Source organism: Leptopilina heterotoma, unplaced genomic scaffold (genome assembly GCF_015476425.1).
Source record: "Leptopilina heterotoma isolate Lh14 unplaced genomic scaffold, ASM1547642v1 Lhet_32, whole genome shotgun sequence".
NCBI classification, from domain to species: Eukaryota; Metazoa; Arthropoda; class Insecta; order Hymenoptera; family Figitidae; genus Leptopilina; species Leptopilina heterotoma.
This window is the reverse complement of record NW_025111017.1, coordinates 1571889-1599724: the sequence shown is the minus strand read 5'-3', so window position 1 is coordinate 1599724 and position 27836 is coordinate 1571889. Positions and strand designations below refer to the sequence as shown.

The following is a 27836-nucleotide window of genomic DNA, read 5'->3' as shown; positions in this document are numbered from 1 at the left end:
ATCATATCCCTTTTACCCATATCCTCCTCCACAAGAAGGATATTTAAATAAAAATCAAGATGGAAGTAGAACACCACCTCGTTCTCAATCCCCATATTCATTTGAAAAGAGTAATTTAAACTCAAACACGACTCGACGAACAGACGCGACGACGAGTGCAGATCCCAAAGAGCGTCCAGCCAATGCGAGAATCCTATCGTTACAAAACACATCTTCCACGCCAGAAAATCAAGAGAATCTCCATTAATAATTATAAATTCTCCAAGCTTTCAAACATCATCAGCAATCTTATTAATAGACACAGGAGCCGATGTAAACATAATTAAGGAGAATATATTATTGCCAGAATTAAACATAATTCAAGAAGAAGCCATACATATAGCTGGAATCGTTCCTATAAAAATTTTAACACTAGGAACAGTCCAAATTGAAATAAATACAAAACCAATAACTTTCCAAGTAGTTTCCACAGATTTTCCTATAGAATCTGACGGCATACTAGGTAGAGAATACCTTCGTGAAGAAAAAGTTGAAATTTCTTTTTGGCATAATACAATAGTCACACATTCAAATCCTATAAAACCAATATTTTTCGCAGATAAAGAATCAACTGAAGCTAGAGATGCATTAACCGAAAATAAGGCTAACAAAAGAAGAAATATAACTATTAAAGCTAGAACAAGACAAGTAATACCAATTGATGTTCTAGATACAGAATTAAAGGAAGGATATTTGCCTTTAATAAAAACAGCAGAAGGATTACTAGTAGGTGAAGGAGTAGTAACGAACCATGATGGAGTTTGTCATATTTACGCTATAAATATGACATCTGAAGACGCAGAAATCGAAATACCACCTCAAGAGTTAATTCCTTTTGAATTTTACAAATTACCTGGTGAAGATTCAGATGGTTACTCGACAGAAGAAGAATACACACCACCAATAGATAGAGTTTCAGCCATATTAGAATATCTAAGATTAGATCACTTAAACAAAGACGAAAAAGAACATGTAACACAAATTATTAAAGAATTTCCAGACAGTTTTCATCTCCCAGGAGAACAACTCACCCCAACTAATATGGTTCAACATAAAATCATTACAAAAGACGAAATACCAATCCACGTTAAACAATATAGATTTTCACCTACTCAAAAAGAAGAAATCGATAAAGTCATCGATAGAATGAAATCCGAAGGAGCTATAGATTCCTCTTGTTCACCATATAACTCACCATTATTAATAATTCCAAAAAAGATTGACGGAAGTGGTAAGAAAAAGTGGCGAATAGTAATTGATTTTCGAGCACTAAACGAGAAGACAATTGGTGATTGCTATCCATTGCCAAATATTACTGCTATACTTGACACCATCGGAGGCGCTCAATATTTCTCGGTATTTGATTTAGCCAGTGGATTCCATCAAATTGAGTTAGACCCTAACGATAGGTCAAAAACAGCATTTTCTACTACACATGGACATTATGAATACATAAGAATGCCCATGGGATTAAAAAATTCACCATCAACGTTCCAAAGATTAATGGATCAAGTTTTAACTGGACTTCAAGGTGTTGAATTATTCGTGTATTTAGACGACATCGTAGTGTACGCAAATGATCTAGAAGAACATGGCAAGAAGGTAAGAAGATTACTACAAAGATTAAAAGGTGCCAACCTTTCATTACAACCAGAAAAATGCGAATTTCTTTTCAAAGAAGTAGCATACTTGGGACATATAATAAGCAGTGAAGGAGTAAAACCTAATCCAAAAACTGTAGAAGCGGTTAAAAATTTTCCGACTCCTAAAACACCAAGAAATATAAAACAATTCTTAGGATTGGCAGGATATTATCGAAGATTTATCAAGGATTTTTCAGCAAAGGCCAAACCATTGTCTAATCTACTAAAAAAGGATGTAAAATTCGAATGGAAACAAGAACAGGAAGCTAGTTTCAAAGAGCTAAGAGAAGCTCTATGCACTAACCCAATTTTACAGTATCCAGACTATGAAAAACCTTTCACATTAACAACTGATGCATCTGATTTTGCTATAGGTGCAGTATTAAGTCAAGAAAAAGATGGATTTGACTTGCCTATTGCTTATCTTTCCAGAGTATTAAATGCGCCAGAATTAAACTACTCCACAACTGAGAAGGAATGTCTAGCAGTACTATATGCAGTTCATCACTTTAGACCTTATATTTATGGAAAGAAATTCACTTTAGTTAGCGATCATGAACCATTAAGGTGGATTGCCACTATAAAAGATCCAGGACAACGACTTATAAGATGGAGATTAAAACTGAGAGACTACGAGTATGAATTTCAGCATAAATCGGGAAAATTAAACACCAATGCCGATGCCCTATCCAGAAATGTTATAGAAGACGAAATAAATGAAAATTCCCAAATCAACGTTGATCAAAAACAAGTGAAAATTTTAATCAATAAACGTGTTGATAAAATTCCAAAGAAACCAACTAAACCATCAACAACCGCTCTGTCTAATCCTCAAAAGTCAAAAATACAACCTCCAAAATCAATATTAAAACCATCTACTTTAAAATCTACTTTAGAACAAAGTACTATTGGTTCAAGACTAGCACAAAGACGAGCTGCACAACAATCTACTTTGAAATCTACTCTAGATCAGAATACTACTGATTCAAAGTTGACACAAAGACAAGCTTTACAACCATCCACTTCAAAATCCAATTTTAATCAAAGCACTATTGGATCAAGAGTAGCACAAAGACGAGCATTACAACCTAGAGTAAAAACAATAGACGAAGAATCAATTGACAGTAGCACTGACGAAGAGAGAGAGATACCAATTCCTCCCATTCAAAAGGCAAGTAGAAGCTTACTTCCCAGTTTGAAACTTCCACCAGCGGCTATAAAAAATATACCAGGTCCTAAAAGTGCACCCCCACAAATACAACCCAAAGTTGTAAACTTCCCAATCCCAGAAACCACTGTAATAACAATAGAACCACCAGTTAGCGAGAGTGAAGAAAGCTCTGACGAAGAAGAAGCTAACGCAATGAACTTAAGCAGAAAAGAAATAGCTAAAGATCTAGGAAATTCCATATCTCGTTTTAATGAATATGTAAAACAACATGAAGATTGGCTAATAGACTCACCACAATCCCCTAGAAATTGGCTCACTCTTTCTGACGGAAACGACGATGAAAGTATTCATAAAGCGGCTAATGAATTAATTCCAGGAGACCACACGGAATTTTCACAAAAATTAGATTTCCAATGGGATTATGCCAAAGGCGAATCTATGTGGGAAGACAAACAAATAAACAACTCAAACAATGAAACATTTACTAAAAAAGTTGTAAATCCAGAAGAAACAATACATTTAACACCAAAGAAAGCTCACACGGATATAAACAAGAACAAAAATGTAACTTTCAGATCCACTTCATCAGAACCCAACACACCTGTAGTTTTCAAAACTCCAAAGGCTATGTCAACACCTTATCACACTTCATTACATGAAATAGATGTAGAATCAGACGACGAAACTGACGAAAAAGATGAAACAGATATAGAATCGAATGACGAAACAGGCGAAGAAAAAGAAACGGATGAAGAAGAAGAAAGCGATACCACAGAAAATGAAATTGAAGAAAATAAAACTAAGTCAAATTCAATAACAACAACACTCCTAGAAAGTATTCCTCCAAATTTGCCTTCATGTTATTCAAGAATACCAGAAAAACCTTCAAATATTACAAGTCATAGAGAAAATCTAACTTATCATCGGAACAATTACGTGCATTTTCTATCCGCTGATTGTGAATTTACCACCCCAATAAGTAGATTACTTATAGATATTGCAGTAATAGACCCAGAAGAAATTAAAGGCAAAAAGCCCATTAAAGGACAAATTCTAGTAACCCCAAGAGGAAGACACAATGTATATTCTGTAATAGTAAAAAACAACTATTACGATCCATTATTAAAGGAAGACATCATTTCAGGAATACAGAACTTAAAAATTCTCCTGTATAAAGAAAAAGCAAAAGAAATCAGAATTTCTCGACACGGAGACTTCACTGACGAATTAATGAAAGGAGAATTAATGCAAATGATTGAATCAATCTTCTATAACAGCGATATTAATGTAACTATTTGTCATGGACAAGTATCTGTTCCAAAAGAAGAAAATAGAGAAGATATCATCAGTGAATTTCATAAAAGCAAAATAGCAGGACACAAAGGAATAGTAAAAACTTACAGAAGAATTCGCGAAAAATTTTACTGGCCTAGAATTAAAGAACAGGTAACAGAATTTGTAAGAAGGTGCCCCACATGTCAAACTCAAAAATTGGTTAGGGCAAAAACCAGAGAACCAATGATTATAACAGACACACCCTTAGACGTTTTTGATAAAGTTTCTTTAGATACTGTAGGAAAACTCCCTACAACCCCAGACGGAAATTGTCACATTTTGACCATGCAAGATCACTTATCTAAATATTGCATAGCAGTACCAATACCCGACATTTCAGCAACTACAATTGCCCATGCAGTTGCCAAAGAACTATTCTCAGTTTATGGAGCCCCTAAAGTAATTTTAACTGATAAAGGCACTTCATTTATTGGTAAATTAATGTCAAAATTATCAAAAATATTTAAAGTCAAACAAGTAACAACCTCCGGTTACAGACCCCAAACTAATGGAGCATTAGAACGTAGTCATGCAGTATTAGCCGATTATATAAAACAATACGCTACAGACTGCGACGACTGGGACAGATTATTACCTTTCGCAATGTTTGCTTATAATACTTCAGTACATGAAGCAACTAATTTCACTCCTTATGAGCTAGTTTTTGGTAAAACTGCTCGTACTCCTAGCTCTTTTCCCCAAGAAGAAAAATTAGAAACCTATGGTTCCTATTTAACAGAGCTTATAAACAGACTAACCGAAATAAGAATATTAGCAGCCAAAAATTTAATAGACTCCAAAACAAAATCCAAAGAAAGATACGATAAATCGATCAAACCTTTCTTAGGAAAAATAGGTGACAAAACCTATGTCTTAATAGAAGGTATGAAAAGAAAATTTGACCCCCATTACCATGGCCCATACACAATTGTGGATATCCTTGATAAAAACAATGTAATCTTAATAAATGACAATGGAAATAGGTTCCAAAAACATGTAGATAAGTTAAAATTAGCATATGAATAAAATAATAACATGATTTTAATTTTTAGATGTCAGAATCAATCATTTTCACTCCACCAATCCAAGGAGAATTAGTAAGAAATTATGTGTTCCCCAAAGGAAACATTGACAATATTAATTACCCAAAGGGAATATTGGAAGAACTGACTGCAGAATATAATTTGGATAAACCAACTTATACCGTGGACAAGACCACTGGTCCTGAATTAGGTAGACTTTGGAGAGTAAAATGCATCGTCACAGATAATAAAAATAGCAATGCATTCATTGCAACTGGAGATAGTTGTAGAACTATTCGAGAATCCGAACATTCAGCAGCAAAAATAATATTAAAAGAATTAAACAAAACGTATTATTTTAGCGAAGAAGAAAAGCCAAGATCATTAAAACACAAAATTCATGTTATGACACACGAAGAACCTTCACTAATAAAATTAAAATTGTATAAATGGGAAAACTGCTGTGAATATTGCTATAAAAGAGGGCACACAAAAGAACACTGTTATAGCGTAATTAGGAATAAGAAAATCCTCAATAAACAAAACCCATTCAATGATAAGGACAATGATTCAGATGAATTTTGGGAGCTACCTGGTCCCACTTGTTCATGGGACTAAGCACCCAAAATACAAAGTTCTCTTTAACAGTCTGTAAAACAAATTAATTCTTTTAAACTCATCAAAATAAAATATCAATTACTACATAAATAATTAATTACTTGCAATAATTACAATAAAGCAATATTGCAGAAACAAGCAAGTATATGGGTATACATGTGTATGTATGTATATATGTATATATATGTGCATGATTGTAATTTGCAAATTGTAATTTTAATCAAGTTTGAATGAACAAATCTTTCTATTTTACACCATTAACATGAAAGTTGAAGCTAATTTTCACGATGAAGATGTTATTTTAGCATGTTGATGATACGTAATTCAATTGTCACAAATGGCATTAACTTTCGATTAATTATCAAACGAATCAATTCTGTTGAGAAATTCCTAAAATATTAAGGAATTTAATAATAAATGTACATAACCGATTATATTCAATTAACATGAATAAACAAACAAATTGATTAATTAAACAAGAATATTGTTAACCATAATCGATATACTAGGAAATTGACAAATCAAAAATTAAAATGACAAAATCTCATTTTAACAAATAATCTTTAAATTATTACGATTAATTATTGTAAATTGACCATAAATTATAATATGAAATTAATAAATTAAGGTCAGAGTATTATAAATAACAATAAAAATCTCAATTATCTCATTATCCAATAGTTTAAACACATAGAATCACATTCACGTCATACGTCAATTTTATTGTAAACCGACCTTAAATTTCATAATATAATACAAGAATTAACTAATAGAATTATTAATTTAAAAGTTCAAATCATAAAAATAGTAAAATATATGTTTTCCCAGAAGAAATAACAAAAAAACGGAATATATCTATCCTTTTCTAAAAAGTTAAATCCTCATAAATAAACAAATTCTCTAAATAAAAATTTGAAAAATATACTCAAATAGGATCAAATAAGTAATAACTTATTAAATCAAAGTATAAAATTCAAAATTTTGTAAAATATTGCAAATAATAACGAAAAAAAAAGGAATACTTCTATCCTTTTCTAAATTTACGTATAATGTACCTTTTACGAAATATACGCATTATTACAACAAAAACTGTAAATTACATGAAATAATAATATTAAACACTAAATTTTAAATAATTATATAGTTAATTGATAAATAAACAATAACTAACAATGTAATCCCAAATAAAAATATCAAACATAAAGGTACACTCATCAAAACTACTGAAAATAAAAGTCTCTAGATAAAACACTAGATGATAAATATCAATAAATATATCATGGTGAATTTAAAGCTAGTGACTTCACAAACTACTTAAAATAAAATTCCCTAGATTCCACAAAAATCTAAAATTCCCCATCCACATTTAAATTCATGCACAAGTGCAAGTAAACATAATAATGAAACCCGTAATTATGGGCTTCTCTATATACACAAAGCCCATAAATACGAGCCATGAGTATTATGCCCATATTTATGTGCTCAACTTGCGGAGCTCATAAATACAGGCCAATCAAAAAAAAAAAAAAGAAGAACTAATAAATAAAACACAGACACAAACAATTAAATTTAAAAAATTTTATTTATTATTAAAAACCTAAATTAAACATACAAAAAAAATTAAATCTAACAACTAGGCCCAAAACGGGCCTGACCAGGGAACAAGACGTATCTCGTCCCGTCCCCAGCGACAATAATTTTTAAATTAATGTAAGGAGGGGGTATAAAAACCCTTCCCCCTCCCATAAAACGGGTCACCAAAATATTCTGGTAACCATAATCTGAAACATAAAAACAAAATACTATTAATAAAACATATTAAATATGATAGAAAATAATAAATTAATTAAAACAAAAAAAAAATATATAAATAAAATTATCACCTCCTTCATTGGGCCCAGCGTGCCTCCATCGACGCCCTTCCTCGTTAACATTATTATTATTTTCTAAAAGCACACAAAAAAAAAAATATTTTTATTAATTACTAATAAAATGAGTAAATATTAAAATTAAAAATATAATTAATTAAAACAAAATGTCACTCACCTCCGTCCATCTCAATGTTTTGTTTTCAAATGAGTCATTTTCAAAAACTGATGATCCTTGCAAATTCTGAAGAAATAAAAGCCCTTAGATGAGATCATGAAAAACACAGCATCCAAATCAAATCAACAACCGATAAATAAAAACAATATAATAATAAAATAATAATTCAAAAACAAATACAACTAACTAACAACAATATAAAATAACTGAATTCAAACACTAAACAACTAATTAATGAATCAAATTACCAACCGTCAAAATAAAGAAAACAATATGATAATATAACCACCAATTATCTAATATACCGACTGTTAATGAGACACGAAAATTCAAATTTTACCCCTATATTGAAGATAAATTTAACACAATATTATTAAAAATAATGTGATTATTAATTAATGAACAAAATGTTTATCAAGATGTAAATAATTATAAAAATCACATTATTACAAAACCTATATAATCATAAATATTATACTTATATTAATCACTCTATATAACAAGCAATATTACTAAAATGATAATTATATAATCAATACCATGCTTAATAAATAATTACAATAATTAATATATTACACCAAGAATTACATATTGATATTATTAAATAATCAATTAATATAACCCTTATTACTTATGAAAAATATAATTAAGAAATAATAATATTAAATAACTATACTACATTATCACCTATTATAATCAATATTTTAATTAATTATTAAAAATCATGAAGTAGAAAAAACACTTGGATCAAATAAAAACACTACTTCAAATTTTCATTAAAATTAAGAAATATAATAATCAATTATAATAATACCATGTAATCAATCGCCCAATATTACAATCAACTATATGTATAAATATAATAATCAATAAAACAAAAAAAAACAAAAAATTAAAAGAAGGACGAAAGAAAAAGAAGGAAGGGGATTTGGCGGTCGCCTTCTTCTTTCCTCCTCATTTTAATAAAAACCTAAAATAAGAATAAAAACTAAAATATATTTGATGTTGCAGATGGAAATTCCATTTTTGGGACATATATCGGAAGCTGTTAATTATATGTCAATAGCTTTCAAAATATTATTATTATTGATAGCATTGATAGTAGTTAAAAACCTATACGTACTTTATAAAGTCGTAACAATGAGAAGACAAAGATCGAATAATCGATCCAACGTATAAACAACAAATATGGATTATTGGCCCAATTGCAGCCCACATACATTGAGGACAATGTACACTCTAAGGAAGGAGGACCAGGCCCAAAAATCCCGAAAAAATTTGGAAAAATAAAGCCACTATAAGAGTTAAAACAACCAGGCTACTATAAAACTACAAGAAGCAGCGCGATTCAAATCAGCGCGCCGAAAACCTCAAGCCTACAACATCGATCGCATGAATAGATCTAAAGCTATGTATATATAGCGCATGCTTGATTCGGCAGCCATCATGAAAAAGCGGCAAATAATTTAAATTCAAATTAAAAATTTCGTAATTCATGATGGAAATCGAATAAAAATGCAAGGAAATTAACATTATTGCCTATAATTAATAAATATTCTTTAATAATTCTTAACTAACCTACAATCACTAAAATATTAACAACTAATCCTTATTAATCAATAAATAATCACTAATTATTAAAAAAAAAAAAAATAAATATAAATTATATCTATATCAATAAATATTATATCATTCAATTTAATAAAACATAAACTATAATAATTAATGATTAATTAGAATAATACTATATTAACAAAAAAAAATTTTTAAATTAATTAATTAAGTAATTAATAAACGCTAAGATAGTTTAATTAACAATAAATAAGTTAATAAATAATAAATTGGTTAACTAAAATATTAACAACTAACAATTAACATAAAGACCAACTTGATTAAATAACAATGAATCAGATAAATATTTAATCAAAGTTGCATAATTAACCAATAAAATTAATAATAATTAAAATTACATAAATAATAACAATCAATATTAATTATAGAAATTAGATGAAAATAGCAAAAAAAAAAAAAAAAAAAAATAATATAAGGAAAATTATTAAAAGGAATAAAAATTAAAATTTAAATAAATCATATATTATAATTATTGATAATATATAATAACCAATCTAATAGATTTTATTAACAACATACTAATAAATTATTAATAAACAATATAACAATTAATAATTATTGTTGCTTTAAAAGTCATATTTTGATGAAATTAGTAATTAAAAATTTTAAATATACAATAATTATGTGTAAAAGGGTAGACAATAGATTAATACATTAGCCTTTGCTATTATTAACAGTTATTGTTAATAATAAATGGCGTTAAAAGTCCCAACGTTGAGCTGAAGATATCAGAGAAGCATGAAAGTGTAGGAGGATCTCTCGCGACACAGTGTGTGGTCAGGCCCACGCCTCCTTCCCAATGATTGTATAGACAGTCCCACGCCTCTCTTATACGGTAAGCAAGATCGAGCGGCATTAAAGTCTCCAGCTCATGCACAACCCGATGTCGCTTACACTCTTAGTATACGTGAATTCTTGATACGATTCTCGACAGATGGTCTCAATATTATCGAACCATAATCGATTATTATTAAAATATCAATACAAAACTAAGCACCACTAGGTGTCGTATCAATTATTCACAAGTAAATCAATAAATAATTAAAAATATCAATGATTTTAAGTCTTATTAACAAATGAAGGTTTTTCGTTCATAAAATTTATAATATTATTGATTATTGTTATTAATTATCAATTTAATAAAGACAATAATTAATTAAATGAATGAAATTATGAGAAAATAAAATAACAAAACAGATAATTAGTTTAAAATTTCAACATATCTTTTACTACCAATTATTACGTTCAACTAGGCAATTAAATAAAATAAAAATGATTGAATTGATGTTTTATTAGCGGCAATGTATAATGAAACTAAAAATTTTATTATTATTTAAATTACGGTAAATTACGATGAAATAAATTCAAAAGGGTAAGGAATAATGGGACTCTGGCCGCATAGAAATTCAAGGCCGACTTCACCATTTAACTAAGCGTTGAAGTCTCTCGATCTCCGCTCGAACACATGAACATACTCCCTGCATATTCATGCTCCTCGGATACTTTCTTCTTGAAACTGAGCGAAAATAATCGATTTAATCGATCATAGAACTAATAAAAATTTAAATTGAAGTATATGAAATATATATATATATACATATAGGTATATATTTAATGAAAATAATAAAAAGTCAATTATACAATTTATCAACGCAATAACTAGTAAACATAACAAGAAATATTTTATAGTACATAATTAATAGTTTAAAGTAAATTCTGAAATAAAAGAGAAAACATTTATAATTGATAAATAAATATTGATATTAATAATAGATAATATTAATTTGAGTAATTAAATAAGTTTTAAATGATTATTAAATAATTAATGAAATTTAGAATTCAAAATCAATAAAAAGGGATCAAAAGACACAAGGAAACAAAGTAAAACACCGATGATGTCACGTTAAATAAATTTATTATAAAATGAATTATTGTTAGAAAGTATATATATGTGTGCATGTTTGTGAATATGTATAGGTTTGTGTATAAAATTATATATATAAAATAATTCGTAATAATTAATTCACTACGTCTATCTCTTCTTCATCGGATTCAACCCTCGTTAGGATTGCGACGTCACCACCACAAGCACATATCGAATGTCTCCGATCTATCAAGACGAATTTTCCACAACGACAGAAACGTCCGTTTTTACCCCGCAAACTGAAATAAAAGGAGAAAACACGATCTATAAAATTTCAAATAATTCACAAATGAGAGAGAAGAAATAAATATAGATTCATAAATTACCTTATGAGATTCGTCCTATTTTGTGATGATACAATAAGGGCTGTGACCAAACGCATCAATCTTTTTTCCAATTTCGACTTAAAAGTTTTCAATTTTCTCGATTTCCTCGAATCCCCTTTCACCACCGACCAAGAGGCTGACACCTTGCGAAAAACAACTTTCAGCTGCGAGTCAGGACATCTTATCATCCGATAATTTGGAATAAATCCTCGGGAACATCTTAACTCTTTTATTTCCCGGGATATCCTGTGTAATTCAGTAACGCCAAAAATTATTTGAGCCAATAGTTCTATTTTGAAGGGCCGACGAGAAAAGGCACTATTGAGAAAATCTGCAAACAATAAAGTAAACAAACAGGGGTGAAATATAATAAAAACTAACATCGTATTAAGCACACTCACATATACACATATTAAGAAAGAAAAGTTGATATTCACAAATAGTCAATATTGTATCCCCGGAATATCAGCAACATTTTACAGTTAAAAATTAATTGTTTTAAACTAGCAGTCGAGACACGCACTAAAACACCTTGTCGATTCGCGTCTAAGGCACTCACAATTATAAATTCATTTAAAGAATATTCAATGCCTGTGATATCACTAATCAAACGACGCACTGTTTCTGCTGCTCCCTCGACAGGCATTTTCCATATAGCAAATTGAAAAATGCCCATACGTTCTTCCAATTCCACCATGCGTAGTCCTATAAGTCTTTGTCTGGATACGTTAGCAGTCAATAAATGATCCAACTGTGGAATTATCGGAACATCTATTGGAATATTCGATGCGTGCCAATGTCCTTCTGATCTTGAAGTAGAAGGAACAGGATCAATTTCCCTAACTGTCACATTTTCCACTTGTGGCATCACAGTTGCTTGAATGTTATCAGTATTTCTCAATGGTTCAAGAACATTGAGATCAAATAAGTCCACATAATCTGACACATCATTGTCAATCTCTTCAATAGAATCACTCATATTATAAATAAAGAATAAAAAAAAAAGGAAACAATGAAAACACACACAAATTAAAACAAAACAAAACTAATCAAAAAACACTATTACCATGAGAAACATCTCGATTTAACAATAGAGGAACTGGTCTCATTGTTTGAACATAAAAATCAACCAAATCAACCGTGGAAGCGTCACTAACTGAACTGTTATCACTCATAGCTAATGAAGAACTAATTACAAAGGACTTCAACAGTATAAGTGGGGACGACAGATCCTGATATCATCAGTCAAAAATTTGATGAGCATGAAGATTCTCACGATTTTGAACAACTCAGTTGGACCGAGGGATACCCGAGAAACCATGTTTTGAAAACAACTTACCTTCTTCTTCGCCATTCTCAATTTTGAACACGTACTGCACATGATGTATAATTTAAACACTTATCTATTACACTTAACTCAAAATGTTCTTCGTCAGCAACATTACATCTTTTATAATTAAAAAGCAAAATTGTAAAATTTATGAAAAATTTATGTACTAAAAGTACATGTCCATCGAGGACGATGAACAATTTAAGGAGGGAGGACTGTTATATCCCGACATATTTCAAAACTTATATATTTTTCATAAATTTAATAATTTCTTTAAATAATCAATTAAATAATATTATAAATGTAACATTAGCCATGCCTAAAAACATAATTTAAAAATATTACATTGTCATTTTATATTTCAAATTAGAAAAGCATAAAAATAGAAAAGCATAATTAAATATTTTAATATTTCATTCATGTGAGTCATTAACACTTGTTACTACTCATATGAATGAAAGAGTAAGATGAATCTACGAACTATGTTTTTACGACAAGTGTAAGGCCATGAATGAAAGAGATGACGCATGATAAAAAGAAAATATAAAAAGAATAAACGCATTCATAATGCATATACTTAATATTAATAAAATTAATTGGTAATTGGTTTATTGGTTCGTTCAGTTGTCGATGTGTAACATTATCACCAAATTGTAAATATAAATACATTCAAATTGATCGAATCAGAGATAAATCGATTATCGACAATCGATTAATCGATTATCGATTGTTGATTCGATTAATGAACTAAATATGCATATCGATGTTTGAATTGGACGAATAATGGATCTATTAGCAATTATAAAATTAAATAATCAATAAAATGAAGATATAATAGAATAAAAAGATCATATTACATATCGTACGTGCCTGAAATCGTGCATGGCGTACGTGACTAAAACGGTGCATGGTATACGTGTCTAAAACGGCGCGTGGTGAAAACACCCAAAACAAAATGTTTCCACCACTTAACATCCCCAAAATGCATTAGATTAGAAACTATATAAGCTGCTGTAAAAAGCAGAACGATTGTCAAAAGTTCCGGTGTAGTTCAGTGCGGACAGTATCATTGTAGAGCGACCCTTCGGTTAAAACGCGATTTATTGTATTCTTTCCCGTAAAAAGGTGCAAGTTAGATTATTTATCACTTAGAAACAAGTTTCTTTCCCCTAAAAAGGTGCAAGACAAATAATTTAACACTTAGAGTTGATAATTTTGCTATTTTAACTGTCGTATTTGTGATTAATAATTAATAGTATAAATTTCACTAATTCTTTCCATAAAGGTGCAAGTTATAATTATTTGTCATTTAGAAACAAGTTTCTTTCCCCTAAAAAGGTGCAAGATAAATAATTTAACACTTAGAAAACGTGAAACTGTTATTTTAGCACAAAAACTGTTATAAAGTTGTGAATATTACACAAGTGTAATAAAACAAACTTTCAGTTTCATTCAATTGAAACGAGTTCAAAACAAGAAAACCAATTATAACAACCCTGCGATAATTTTGTCAACGAATCTGTAATTAAACGTAAGTAACAATTTGTAACAATTGTAACTTTCTTCTTACTATAAACAATAAATTAAATAAAAGGAATATTTATCTTGTTATTAACGCAAAGCCCATAGTTTTGACAGGTGATCACGATCCTACAATAAAAATAAAGATCAGGCTTTACCAACCTGATTAATCAGCTAACTGGTTTTAAAATCTATTTTAAATAAATTATTTAATTTCATTTAAAAGCCTCGCTCTTGCTCGGAACGTAACAAAAAAATGACTTTATTTTCTCTCTCCATGAAGAACAAAAAGCAACTTCTTTCAACTGAAATTTTCCCACAGTTGGAGAAATCACGAGTCTATATAAATGAATATTTACCTGCTAACTTTTATAGTCTTTTAATAAAAACTAGAAATAAGGCTAAACAGCTCAACTACAAATACGTTTGGCATAAAGAGGGCACAATTTTTGTACGACGTCAGGATAAGGAGGATATTATATGTATTCACTCTATTGAAGATCTAGAAAGTTTGAGGGAATGACTATCATCTGTATCAACTCAGCCTTCTACATCTGGAATTGTATCAACGGCTGTTGCTGCTACTTCTGGTCAAACTTTTGACCGATCTTTACAAGTTTGTCATATCAATATCAATTCACTTAGGTCAAATATTAATCTCCTGCGTTCTCATTTGTTAGTAAATAAGTATGATATAGTTGCACTTAGTGAAACATGGTTAAATGGTGAAATTGACAATAGTATTGTTAATCTTTATGGTTTCAATTTGATCAGAAGAGATAGATTGGGTAAAAGGGGGGGGGTGGGGTGGCAATATATGTAAGTGCAGATCTTAATTATAGGGTGTTATTATCTTCTCCTGAAAAATTTGATAATAAACCAGAATATGTTTTCATTGAAGTTTCCAGTCCTAATCTTAAACCTTTGTTTTTTGCTGTGGTCTATAGAAGACCTGGTGGGGAGAATCTGGATGATTTTGAAAACAATTTTAATAGATTTTATAATTCTTATGATAATGTTACAATTTGTGGCGATTTTGATTATGATCTCAGTAAGTCATCCAATGACTCAAATTATCTTAGAGATTTCTTTGAATCCCTAAATTTATTTATTGTACCATTTGCTTCAACGCACCATACTTCTCATTCTGAATCTTGGCTAGATTTGTTTGTGGTAGATGAGGAGGATAAATTGAAGGGGATTTTTCAATCAAATGTTCCTTTTGTTGATGGGCATGATCTTATATCAATATCTTATGAATGGAATTTTAAAAAACAATCATGCCCAACTAAAGGTTATAGAAATTTGTCACAGATTGATGATAATGCTTTTTTGTTTACTTTGGATACTGTTAACTGGTCTGAATTTTATCAATTAAACTCGGTTGATGATAAACAATCTTTTATTTTTAATGTTATTATTAAGGCGCTAGATGAGCATGCCCCTCTGTGTAAAAATGTAAACAGGGAAAAAGTATGTCATTGGATGAATGAACCCAGCAAACATTGTTACATAACAGTTATGTAACAGTTATGTCACAGAATATCACACGTGATATAACATGATATGAACATGTGACACGAAATGTCGTAACATGAGGGTCACAGTTACATAATTGTTACAAGAAGGGTGATATAACAATTATGTTGCAGCGTGATATTTAATTATTATATCACAGTTATGTAAATATGTTACATAATTAGAAGAATTTGATACATAATTGTTATATCACACTTATATCACGTTGTGACTTATTATTATATCACAGTTATGTAAATATGTTACATAATTGTTATATCACACTTATATCACGTTGTGACTTATTATTATATCACAATTATGAGATTCTGTTACATAATTTGATGAGCTTGTTATATAATTGTAACATCACTATTATGACCTACGTGAAAATTATTGTTATTATTTTTATTCAATAGATAATAACAAATGCCATTTGACATGGTAATATCCAAAAATAATTTTAGTAAAAAACTGATTTATTAATTAGTACATTTTTTAAACTTGATTTTTTTACAGATCTTTAATATTATTTATAAACATGTTCACAAGTTTATTTTATTCACATTTCACAACACTTATATACAGATTAAATAGTAATTTTACTATTTTACATAACGCTTAGAATGAAAAATATCCGCTCGCATGTGGGATCGAACTCACGTCCCCCCGCCCTTGACGACCCGACGCAACGCATTTAAACCGCACGGCCACTGAAGGCTGGATGAGAATTCTCCTAATCTACTATATCAACTGCAGTGCCGTATATTCTGTTACTTACTGTTATGTAACTATTACGTAACAAAGACAAACTTGTGATTTTTTTATTTGTAATATACGATTAACGTGTTAATAAAAATATCTACCACACATTAGTCACAGTGTTCAGTAACAATTCTGTAACATTTACGTAACAATGTTACACACATATAAGTAACAATTTTGTAGCATTTACATAACAATGTCACACACATGTGAGTAACAAAAAGAAACGATTACAATTATACTAATCGGGATTACAAATTTTTATTTTATTCTGAAAATTCTATTTTTCTTCACATAAAATTTGAGAGTTATAAACTTTAAATTAATTTTAAATAAATTTGTTCAAATAAAAATTTTTCTTTATTAATTTCTGACAACTTTTTACAAAAAAAATTAAGATATTTTTTAAATTTTTAATAGACAAACTTTTCAGAGTACGTTAAAAAATTTTAAATAAAATTAAAAGTGAGTGATATATTAAATATCGTAAAATGTTCCAAAAGTCGGCTTCTTCACCCCACTTTACTTTTACGTATACTTCTTTAAAAGTTTTGGACATTAATAATTATAATAAATAATACTGATAATAATTATTAATAATAATTTATTGTAAATTAATAAACTTAAACAGTTAAACTAGATTTATAATAAAAAATATTTATTCGAAACAATAATTATAAAATAGTGTTTCATGTTACATAACAGTTATGTAACAATTACATAATTTTATTGCGTAACAGAGAGACTACAATTTTACGTAACAATTTTGTAACGACAGTTACAGAACATTGTTACTTTTATGTTACATAAAAATTACATAACAGTTACGTAATTTAGCTCTTATTACTACAGAAATGTTACGTAACAGTTACAGAACATGTTTGCTATTTAAATAATTTGTTTTTAAATATTTTAGTTGTAATAAAGACTTAAAATGTCAGTTATTTATATTGACGGTTTTGTTACTTTTTTGTATTTTCATTTAAAAAATTGCAAACATAGCCTACAATTTTTTGCTTCTAAGTTCCCTTTCTTCAAATCGCGTCACATATAATTAATAAAAATGTAAAATATAATTTTTTAATTTTTAAATAATAAACTATAAAAATACATTATCATTATATTCACGATAGTAAAAATGAATATATATATATAATATTAATTCTGTTTATAAGGTTTAATCTCTTCATTGGATTAGTTGTGAATATTGGAATAAATAAATTTATTATTTAATATAGTATTCTCTAAATATTCAAATTAAAATTTGCCTTGTTATGTTAACCTTAGGAACTAAAGCAAAAATTTCTTTTTAAAAAGAATAAGCAATTGCTTTGCGTGTATTGCTTTTGTTTTTAGGAAAAAATTGCCTATGTAAAAAACACATTCTGCCTATTATTTATTTAAGTGCAGTTTAAAAGAATGTATCACATTGTTGTATAATACGTATGTTATGAAACTATGTTACTGTTATATCACGTCCCAGTAACAGTGTTAATATTTCATTATATAATAGTTACATAATAATATTGTCACAGTGTGATATAATAATGTGACCTACTTTAGTAATTATAACAAAATTATGTATTTATTATGTCACACAGTTTCGTAACAGTTATGTAACAATTAGAGAACGATGCAATAAGACAAAAATTATTACTCTGTGATGTAATGAATATATCACACAGTTATATAATAGTTATTTGAAAAAATTATGTAACTGTTATATCACCATCCAGTAACAGTGTTATATAACAGTGTTACTATCTCATTATATAATGGTTACATAATAATATTGTCACAGTGTGATATAATAATGTAACCTACTTTATTAATTATAACAAAATTATGTATCTGTTATGTCACACAGTTTCGTAACAGTTATGTAACAATTAGAGAACAATCTAACAAGACAAAAATTATCACTCTGTGATGTAATGAATATATCACACAGTTATATAATAGTTATTTGAAAAAATTATGTAACTATTATATCACCATTCAGTAACAGTGTTATATAATATTGTTACTATCTCATTATGTAGTTGTTACATAACAATATTGTCACAGTGAGACATAACAAGGTGCTTTATTTGTTATGTAACACTTACGTAACGTGTTTGCTGGGAAGATATTAGTGGTCTTTTACGGCAAAGAGATTCTGCTTTTAGAGCTTGGAAGAGAGTTGGTGGTGAATCAAAGCGAGGTGAATATAAAGTACTAAGAAATAGAGTAAAATTATTGATGAGGGAAGCGCGTGATAAATACAACGCTGGCAGGCTAAAGGGTGTTAATGATTCGAAAAAACTATGGGGGGAACTAAGACGTATTGGTCTTGCTAAGAGTAAAAAAAACGATTCTCCTCTCCTTTTTAATGTAAATGAAATCAATGATTATTTTCTATCTGTTTGTGGAAACTCGTCCTTCAATATTACACCCTCCTATCTCTTAAATGTAGTGGATGATGATGAGTTTTATGACACTCTTTTTTATTTTAAAGATATATGTCCTTCTAAGTTGCTTGAGGCTTTCAACAGTATTAAAACTGAAGCGCAAGGAATTGATGGACTGTCAATAAGTGCAATTATGAAGGGAATGCCGGCGTTGTTTTCTCGGGTGCTTGATCTCTTCAATTTGTCCTTGCAGACATCTATTTTTCCGGATGACTAGAAAAAGGTTATTATTAAACCAGTGCCTAAAGTGAAGGTTCCGCAGCAGCCTGGGGATCACAGACCTGTTGCTATACTGTGTTCTTTGTCTAAGGTTCTTGAGAAAATGGTACATTATCAGTTGACAGATTATATTGAGTCTAATGATGCATTGAGCCCTTTTCAGTCAGGCTACAGAATAGGTTTCAGCACCCAGACTCTTTTGGTTAGTTTAACGGATTTTAACGTCCCGTGAATTTAACCAATGTTTTTAGAATAGCTTTTACTATTTCTTATATATCTATCTCTCTCTTCCTTTTTTTCTCTGTTTAAATTCTTTTTTTTTTTTTATTATCTACCTTTAAGGACTCAAAACATATGTAAAGAAACAAACACATTTAAAGAAACAAAATTCTTTAGGATAATATAAATTTATGGGTTATAAAATTTTCTCAAACTCGAAATCTTAATCCCCAAAATAAACATTGCTATTTTCCAATCTTGTTAAATAAAAATTATCGTAAAATTCTATAGCGCCATAAATTTAGAAAATCCCAAAAATCAACACTTTAGTCTAAGTGCGATAAATACCCCAAACAAGACATCATATACGATAGTTTCCAGATGGCCAAAAACACTTAAGGCCCCGTTTGAATAGAACCCTTAAGAGTCATATCTATGTATATATATAGGTATATGCCTATAGTAAAAGAGAGAGCGGTCCCCGTTTGTCGAAAACTCTCAAAAGGTACCTTTAATGGCTATTGACGCACTGTATATCTATATATATACATATAGTAAAAGAGAAAGTGAGCATCTGGCTATGTACTGTACACGTATATATAGATATATACGAAATATTAAAATTACAGAAATATGATTTTTTTTTAAACATCTTATTTTAATATTTCAAATTAATATTAATAATTATTAATTGTTTAATAAATGATTGTTATAAATAATTATATCAATAAGTATTACTATAATTAACCAAAATTTAATATTTTAAAAACCAGATTTCTTAATAAAATAAAATAATAATAAAAATCAATTATTAAAAATAAATTGTTAATAAACAGTGATTATTTAAATAATGAATAATTAATATTCTACTAATAAAAATTAAATGATAGACTTAACTATTAGTTTTATTAATTAATAGAGTATTTTTAATAAATTGTTCATAAAGTAAAAATTAAATAATTGTTCATTAACAAATTAAAATAATTATTAACTAACTATTAATTAGTAAAACTAATAAACCGAATATTCACTGAATCAGTTATAAATTAATCAAAATTATTAATTTTATTAATAGTAATATTAGTAATAATAATTTTTAAACATTTTTAAACAATAAATATTTAAACAATAAGTTAATTAACAAATTTATTAAAATTATTATAACATTTCTTTAAATAATACAACAATTATCAATTTATAGATTTAATTATTACAAATAACAATTTTATTGTTATTAACATTAACAATAATAACCTTTTAAACAATTTATTAACAGTTAACCTCAAAATATCTTGTTAATTAACAAATTGACTAAATAATTATTAAATTGTGTAATTTACATCGAATTAATTGTAAAATTCTTTAATTAACTATTTTATTGTTATTAACATTAATAATCATTAATTTCAAATAATGTATAAACAAAATATTCAATTTTTATTGTATAAAATATGTAAAAATCAGAAATATGTTAAATTTAAGGAAAATAACCATTTTTGTAAATTCTAGAAATTGGAGTTGGAAGGGGAGATGAAGTTGAGGAAGGTCAGACTCAGACCCTTTTAAAAGATCCTCCTACGCGATAAACCCCTAAAAATGGGACCAATCCAAAATTAACCAACCTCTTTTTCCCTTTCTACAACCTTTTCCTCCCTAAATTTTCCTCCCTTAAGAAAATCAGTAGTGGGAACATTGACATAAATACCCGTGTTCCTTAAGGAAAATTCAGTTCTTGAACAATCATCAACTATAACTTAGAGTTCTCCTCAAGTTCTAGTTCAAGTTCAAATTCTAATTTCAAGTTCTATATTCAAGTTCTATATTCAAGTTCTATATTCAAATTCTATTTTCAAGTTCTATATTCAAGTTCTTTATTCAAGTTCTATATTCAAGTTCTAATTCTATTTTCAAATTATAAATTAAAATAATAAAAGAAGAATCCAAGATCGACTTTATCTCTGCTTCCAGTTCCAATTTCAACTGAAAAACATCTTTAAAGTGTTATTAAAAAGTGAGTAACAAATTAATTTTGCGGTGTTCTTTCTTTTCCTACCTTCTTTAAAAATTATCTTTATTTTACAAAATTCCATACGTCTTATGTGAATGTATGGAATAGTTTTTATTAAAATCTTTATTTTACAAATTACATACGTCTTATGTGAATGTATGGAATCGTGTCTATTAAAATTCTTGTCGTTTCTTCATTAATTGAATCAAATAAGAGAAATAATCATTGAAATTATTCCCAAGCTATTGGACGCAAGTCTAGGCTTAAAATAAATAAAATTAAATAAAAGTATCATTACGAACCTTAAAATTATTTTTTTTTGGGACGTAACAGGATGATGTATGTAAAGCAATTGATCAAAGGATGGTCACAATAATTGTTTTCTTTGATTTTAGTAAGGCCTTTGACATGGTGCCTCATACTCTTTTGCTATTGAAACTTAAATCTTTTGGATTGTCAAATTCTGTCTTAAGATGGTTTGCTTCATATCTGTCTGGGAGAATGCAGGCTGTTGTGGACCAAGGGGGGGAATTTTTATATTGGGGAAATATTGGAACGGGAGTACCTCAGGGATCGGTGCTGGGTCCCTTATTATTTAACCTTTTTACGAATGACCTAAGGGATGTTTTAAAATACTCTAAACATATGTACTTCGTGGACGATTTACAAATTTATATTCATTCTAGTCTAGATAATTTAAACGAAAATCTGGCTTTAATAAATAAAGATGTGAAGTCGGTACTAGATTGGGCATCAACAAATTTTCTTAAAGTAAATACTGATAAAACTTATATGATAATTGGATCAACTTGGTATACAAATAATATCAAACTAGATGGTAACTTATTAATTAGGATTAATGATATTACCATACCTTTTGTTGATTCAGTTAAGAATTTGGGTGTTATATTTAGACCGACTCTCTGTTGGGACAAGCAAGTTGGTAAAATTTGTAAAAGTGTTTATGCAACCTTGTCACAATTTAAGGGGGATAAAGGAGCTCTTACTGTTGACATTCGAATAAAACTTGTTACTTCGTTGATTTTTCCTCATTTTGACTACTGTTGCGCTGTTTATAATGATTTAACTGATGAATTAAATCAAAAACTTAAGAAGCTTCTTAATACATGTATAAGATTCATATTCAACTTAAAGAGGGATGAACATGTAACACCATATAGGTTAAGACTTGGATGGCTTAGTGTTAGGAAAAGAACACTTTGGCTTGTTGGTTGTTTTACACAGGTTATCCTGTATACTAAAAAACCTTTATATTTGTATATGAGAAATTTATTTTTAGAAACGATGTTACTTCGAGAGAGGTGAGGTGTCCTAATTTATTTAGGATACCATCACATAGAACTGAACGATATTATAATTCTTTTATGATAACTGCAATAAATTTGTGGCATTCTCTTCCGGGCTCTATTACTACTATCGAAAGTCCAAAAATTTTTAAGCTTAGATTATATAAATATTTATTTTTATTGGATGAGTAGAATCTTGTTATTATGACTCTTGCCATTGTTAAAATTTTTTGTGAGTGTAATATTGAAGATTGTTTATCATTGTTGAAAATATTTTATGAATATTATTTTTATGTGTGTTTTTTCTTTTATGAACATAATGTATATTTTGAATTTTTTATTTTTGCTGAAAATTGTATTTTAATTATTGTTCTTGTGGCTTGCCTGGGACAAAATAAATAAATTATGAATTATGAATTATGAATATGGTTCTTAAGAAAAATGGAGATTGGCGCCCGCGTGGTGACTTCCGTCGTCTCAGTTCAGTCAGTCACTGAGCAGAGATACATTTCTTAAGCACTTGGCGATTTGGAGTATGTCTTTGTTTATAACGATGACATTTTTATTGCTTCGTCTAACTTGGACGAACATAAGTGTCATCTTGATGAGGTTTTCTCCTGTCTTAAACGGTTTGGTTTGCAAATTAATTTTGATAAGTGTCAATTCGGAAGGTCGGAGTTGGAGTTTCTCGGTTTTTTTATTGATCATCAGGGTTCGCGACCTACAACTGTAAAGGTTGTGAGAGAAAAAAATAATAATTTTACAATGGCACATAGTGGTAATTACACAAATATTCAACAATAAAACTATTCAAAATTGAAAGTCTCAAAATCAACAAAATCTGTAAAATTCTTATTTTATTGCAATCCCTTGCTGTTCAGAGATATATGCAACTCACCTTCGGAACTGTATTTGAACCATTTAACAAAAAAAGAGAAGTTGGGCGCCAGGCTCACCGATGAGCCAACGTCACCACCAAAAATAATCCAATAGTTTGTCTTGAGGAAACAAGACCACCAGGTTAATTCCTCTAAGACTATTCGTCACCAAAAAAAACTCAAAATACCCGAATTAATCAAGCAAATTCTCAAAATAAATTTTTAATCAAACGAATGTGGTTCAAATACAATTTACCGGCACGTCACAAATTTACTCTAGCTAACTCAACACAAAACAGGGAAAGCATTGGGCATAGGGCTTTGATGGGAGTGTATATTCGCCACAAAAAAATCAAATCATAATCAATAACTATTAACAAAATTGTATTTCAAACTAACCTTCGGCTATTTACAAAAAAAAAGGTTTTTACCATGATATTATTTCCACAACGAATTAATAAAATATAATTTCGGGCCATTTTCGATAATTTAGAACGGCAAAATCAACCAAGGTTTCGCACCAAACGATCTAACAAAATATTCGAAATAGAAACGCGAAATTCACAAAATATTCATTTCCGCTAAACTAAAATATTTCACAAAATATCGGCAATATTCTACACTAAAAAATCATAACGTGGATGATTACAAAAAAAATCATGATAATCTACTTTATTTTACAAAGGAAAATCATCACTAACGAAAATTAAATTCTACTCAAAAAAAACGCGACATTTTGAAAACTTACTATGCAAAAAAGAAAAAGGTCGCTACACGAGGCATCACGAAATTTCTCAAACTCAAGAATATACATTTTACACACAATAATCAAAGTAATGATTCGAAATGAACACCATTATTATTTATTAAAATCAAGTTAAGTCATTTTAGACTATTTTAAAACCGCAAAAGAACTTAAGAAACCACGAGGTCAAAAGTGGCGTCATTTCGAAAGGAAAAGTGTAAAATCCACATTCTCTATGCAAAGAAGAACATTTTATTCAGCAATATAAATAAAAAATGAGAATGTGAATCTTTACATAATTGAGTATCGACTCACCAAACAAATGTAAATCAGCTACGGCTCTCAAAAGACCCACAAACGACGAAGTTCCTCGTGTTGGACACTTGTTTCTTTACAAACGCAGCGAATGACAATCAAATTTTCACAATTCTAATCTCTGTGAGTGCTCTCGCAAGTGTATCGAGCACGTTTTTTCGTAGATTCGCCGGTAGCGTCTAATGACGAGCCCAACCAAACCTACGGTGCTCGCGCGCGCCAATAGTTCGTGACAGCGCCGTGGCGGCAAAACAATTCAAATTCAAAACGATATAATTCGACAAAACGCAAATTAATTATTTTGATCATTCAAACATCCATTCTATATAATAATAGTAATAACCGTAGAACGTAAATGCAATATGACAAAAATTCGGCAATATAGTAATTAATATAGCAAGTTATTTAAATTCAAAATTTATAAATTCGAAGTATCGACCACAACGATAACTAGATAGCTAATCTAATATTTAATTGACTAATTAATCCATGAACTAAATTAAGTAAATATAATTAATTACAAAAGCGAAAAATTACAGCAATTAAATAATTGCAAAAATCATTTTAATTCAAATCAAAATACGTAAATAAATGCACTAATTTTAATTAGCAAGACTACTAAGTTTTTATGCTAATAAAAATTACCAAACCACAAAATTAGCAAAACTTACTACTCCAAAATATTAGCAAAATTAACAAAATAAAATTGCCGAAATTAACCAAATTTAGCAAAATAACCAAAATTAGCAAAATTAAGCAATCTTGTTGGTGCACCCAACATTAACTGGTAACAGCATATGGAAGTGGCTCATCCATGTGAGTGGTGTGCGTGTCAAAATTCCAAAATTGGATTTGGTCCGAAACCAAACCACTTGATGTGTTAAGAACAACAGGCGAAAACAGCCAAATATTAAAATCCTCTCCAATATCCAAAATATGGCAAAAGCAGCCGAAATACGGCATCCACAGGCCAAGATACAGCACCAAATAGGCAACGATAAAAACAAGGTCGTCACAACCCCAAAATAAAATGCGAGATCGAACTGCCAGCAAAGCACCAAACAGCCAAAGTGCGGCAGCAAATCGCCAAAATGCGGCATCGAACAGCCAAAGTGTATCGAGAGTAAGTGTGCGGCGTCAAACAGCCAGCAGGGCATCGAACAGCCAGTGTGATGTATGGTTGGGCCAGAAACTCCTCCAAGACTACTATCGTTCCTTAGTTGCGGTGGTGTAGAATAATGTCCAAAAATAGCTCACAGCGAACATAGAAAAAAAATAATGCAGTAAACAAAAAAAATAATAATAAGCGCAAAATCATTGTGGTCGATCGTAGAGCAGAGATTAACGCAGAAAAGTGTCCAACAGGAGAAGACCATTTTCTCCTAAATTTAATTTCTCAAATTATTAACTCGGATGTAACGTGTAAAAAAGTTCACGTTACAAGGTTCAAGCCATATTGTCTTATCCTAAGCCTGATAACGTTACAAAATTGCGTAGATTCTTAGGACTTCCCAACTTTTATCGGCGTAGTATCCGGGGTGCTGCTGCAATTCTTGCTCCATTGAATGCTTACTTGACCAGCTCTAAGAAAAATGACAAGACTTCGATTCTCTGGAATCCTGACGCTGACTTCGCTTTTGAGAAAATTAAAACTGAGATTGACAACGTAGCTCTCCTTTTTCATCCTGAACATGACGCTGAAACTAGACTCATTACCGATGCCGCCGACTTCGGAATGGGAGCTGCTCTCGAGCAATTCATTTCAGGTGCTTGGAGACCTTTGGCTTTCTTTTCTAAAAAATTTACATCTTTTAGAAAAAATTATAACACCTATGACCGACAGCTTACTGCTATTTTCAAATCAATAAAATATTTTTTCTATTTTTTAAGTTCTCGTAATTTTCTAATTGTTACTGGTCATAAACCACTTATTTTTGCATTCAAACAGAAAACTGAAAAATCATCACCGCGACAGCAGCGTCAGTTGTCCTTTGTATCGGAGTTTTCCACTCGCATCAAACATCTCTCAGGATCGGATAATGTTGTTGCGGACGCATTGTCCAAGATTGATTTGATCAAATTGTTTTCTGAAATCGATTTTTCGGAGCGTTTTGTTTGGCCTGAGATGCACAAGCAAATTTCTAAGTTTTGCAAGGCATGTCTTGATTGTCAGAGAGCTAAGATCTCAAGACATAATATCGTCTTGCCGGCTCAATTCGTTGCTCCTGAATCGCGGTTTGAACATATTCACATGGATATAGTTGGACCTCTCCCGATTGACAATGAATTTCGCTATTGTTTGACTCTTATTGATCGTTTCTCTCGCTGGCCCGGGGCGATTCCAATTAAGAATATTGAAGCTGCCACCGTCGCACACGCTTTTGTCAACACATGGATTTCTCGTTACGGTACTCTTAAAACAATAACTACCGATCAAGGCACTTAATTTGTGTCGAGATTATTTTCTTCTCTACACCAATTATCAGGTTGCTACAGAGTCCGCTCTTCTGCCTATCATCCCGCATTCAACGGGATGGTAGAACGATGGCATAGGACTCTGATAGCTGCCATTATTTATTTATTTGTTTTATACACCCGTCTTAAGCTTATCTAGCTATACAAATGTGTTTACATTTCTCTTACAATATTTCTTATAAATGTATTTCTTAATACTAAGTTTGCGCCTACAGAACGTCTTGAAATTAGGAGTACTCGCATTTGCCTAGACTACCCAATGGGTTTTCTCGCCAGTGGAGAGGGAAACTGTAGAAAACCTCTCCTGAGTACAACCGGTTTATCGACAGT

General features: G+C 29.8%; 2 protein-coding genes across 3 annotated transcripts; one reads left to right on the top strand and one right to left on the bottom strand.

Moving 5' to 3' along the window:
• Positions 1-11366: 11366 nt before the first annotated feature.
• Positions 11367-14376, bottom strand: LOC122504795. 2 transcript variants are annotated; one of them, XR_006301865.1, is made up of 3 exons: positions 12194-14376; positions 11757-12087; positions 11367-11669 (listed from the first exon to the last, which is right to left on the bottom strand). XR_006301865.1 is itself a non-coding variant. In XM_043616044.1 (2 exons), exons 1-2 carry the CDS (start codon positions 12733-12735, stop codon positions 12075-12077), a joined length of 555 nt encoding a protein of 184 aa, XP_043471979.1. In that variant the 5' UTR covers positions 12736-14376; the 3' UTR covers positions 11367-12074. The 2 variants fall into 2 exon arrangements, 1 of the variants encoding a protein (XP_043471979.1); XM_043616044.1 differs by having other exon boundaries at positions 11367-12087.
• An 11685-nt stretch (positions 14377-26061) lies between these two features.
• On the top strand, positions 26062-27477 carry LOC122504828. The gene is made up of 4 exons (XM_043616096.1): positions 26062-26154; positions 26503-26797; positions 26922-26926; positions 26980-27477. Exons 1-4 carry the CDS (start codon positions 26062-26064, stop codon positions 27475-27477), a joined length of 891 nt encoding a protein of 296 aa, XP_043472031.1.
• Positions 27478-27836: the final 359 nt, after the last annotated feature.

Coding starts and splice junctions, on each gene's coding strand:
- LOC122504795 (XM_043616044.1), bottom strand. CDS start 12,735: ATGAGTGATTCTATTGAAGAGATTGACAATGATGTGTCAGATTATGTG.
- LOC122504828 (XM_043616096.1), top strand. CDS start 26,062: ATGCGAGATCGAACTGCCAGCAAAGCACCAAACAGCCAAAGTGCGGCA. Junction 26,155..26,502: donor ACAGCCAAAGTGTATCGAGA/GTAAGTGTGCGG, acceptor TCTTATCCTAAG/CCTGATAACGTTACAAAATT.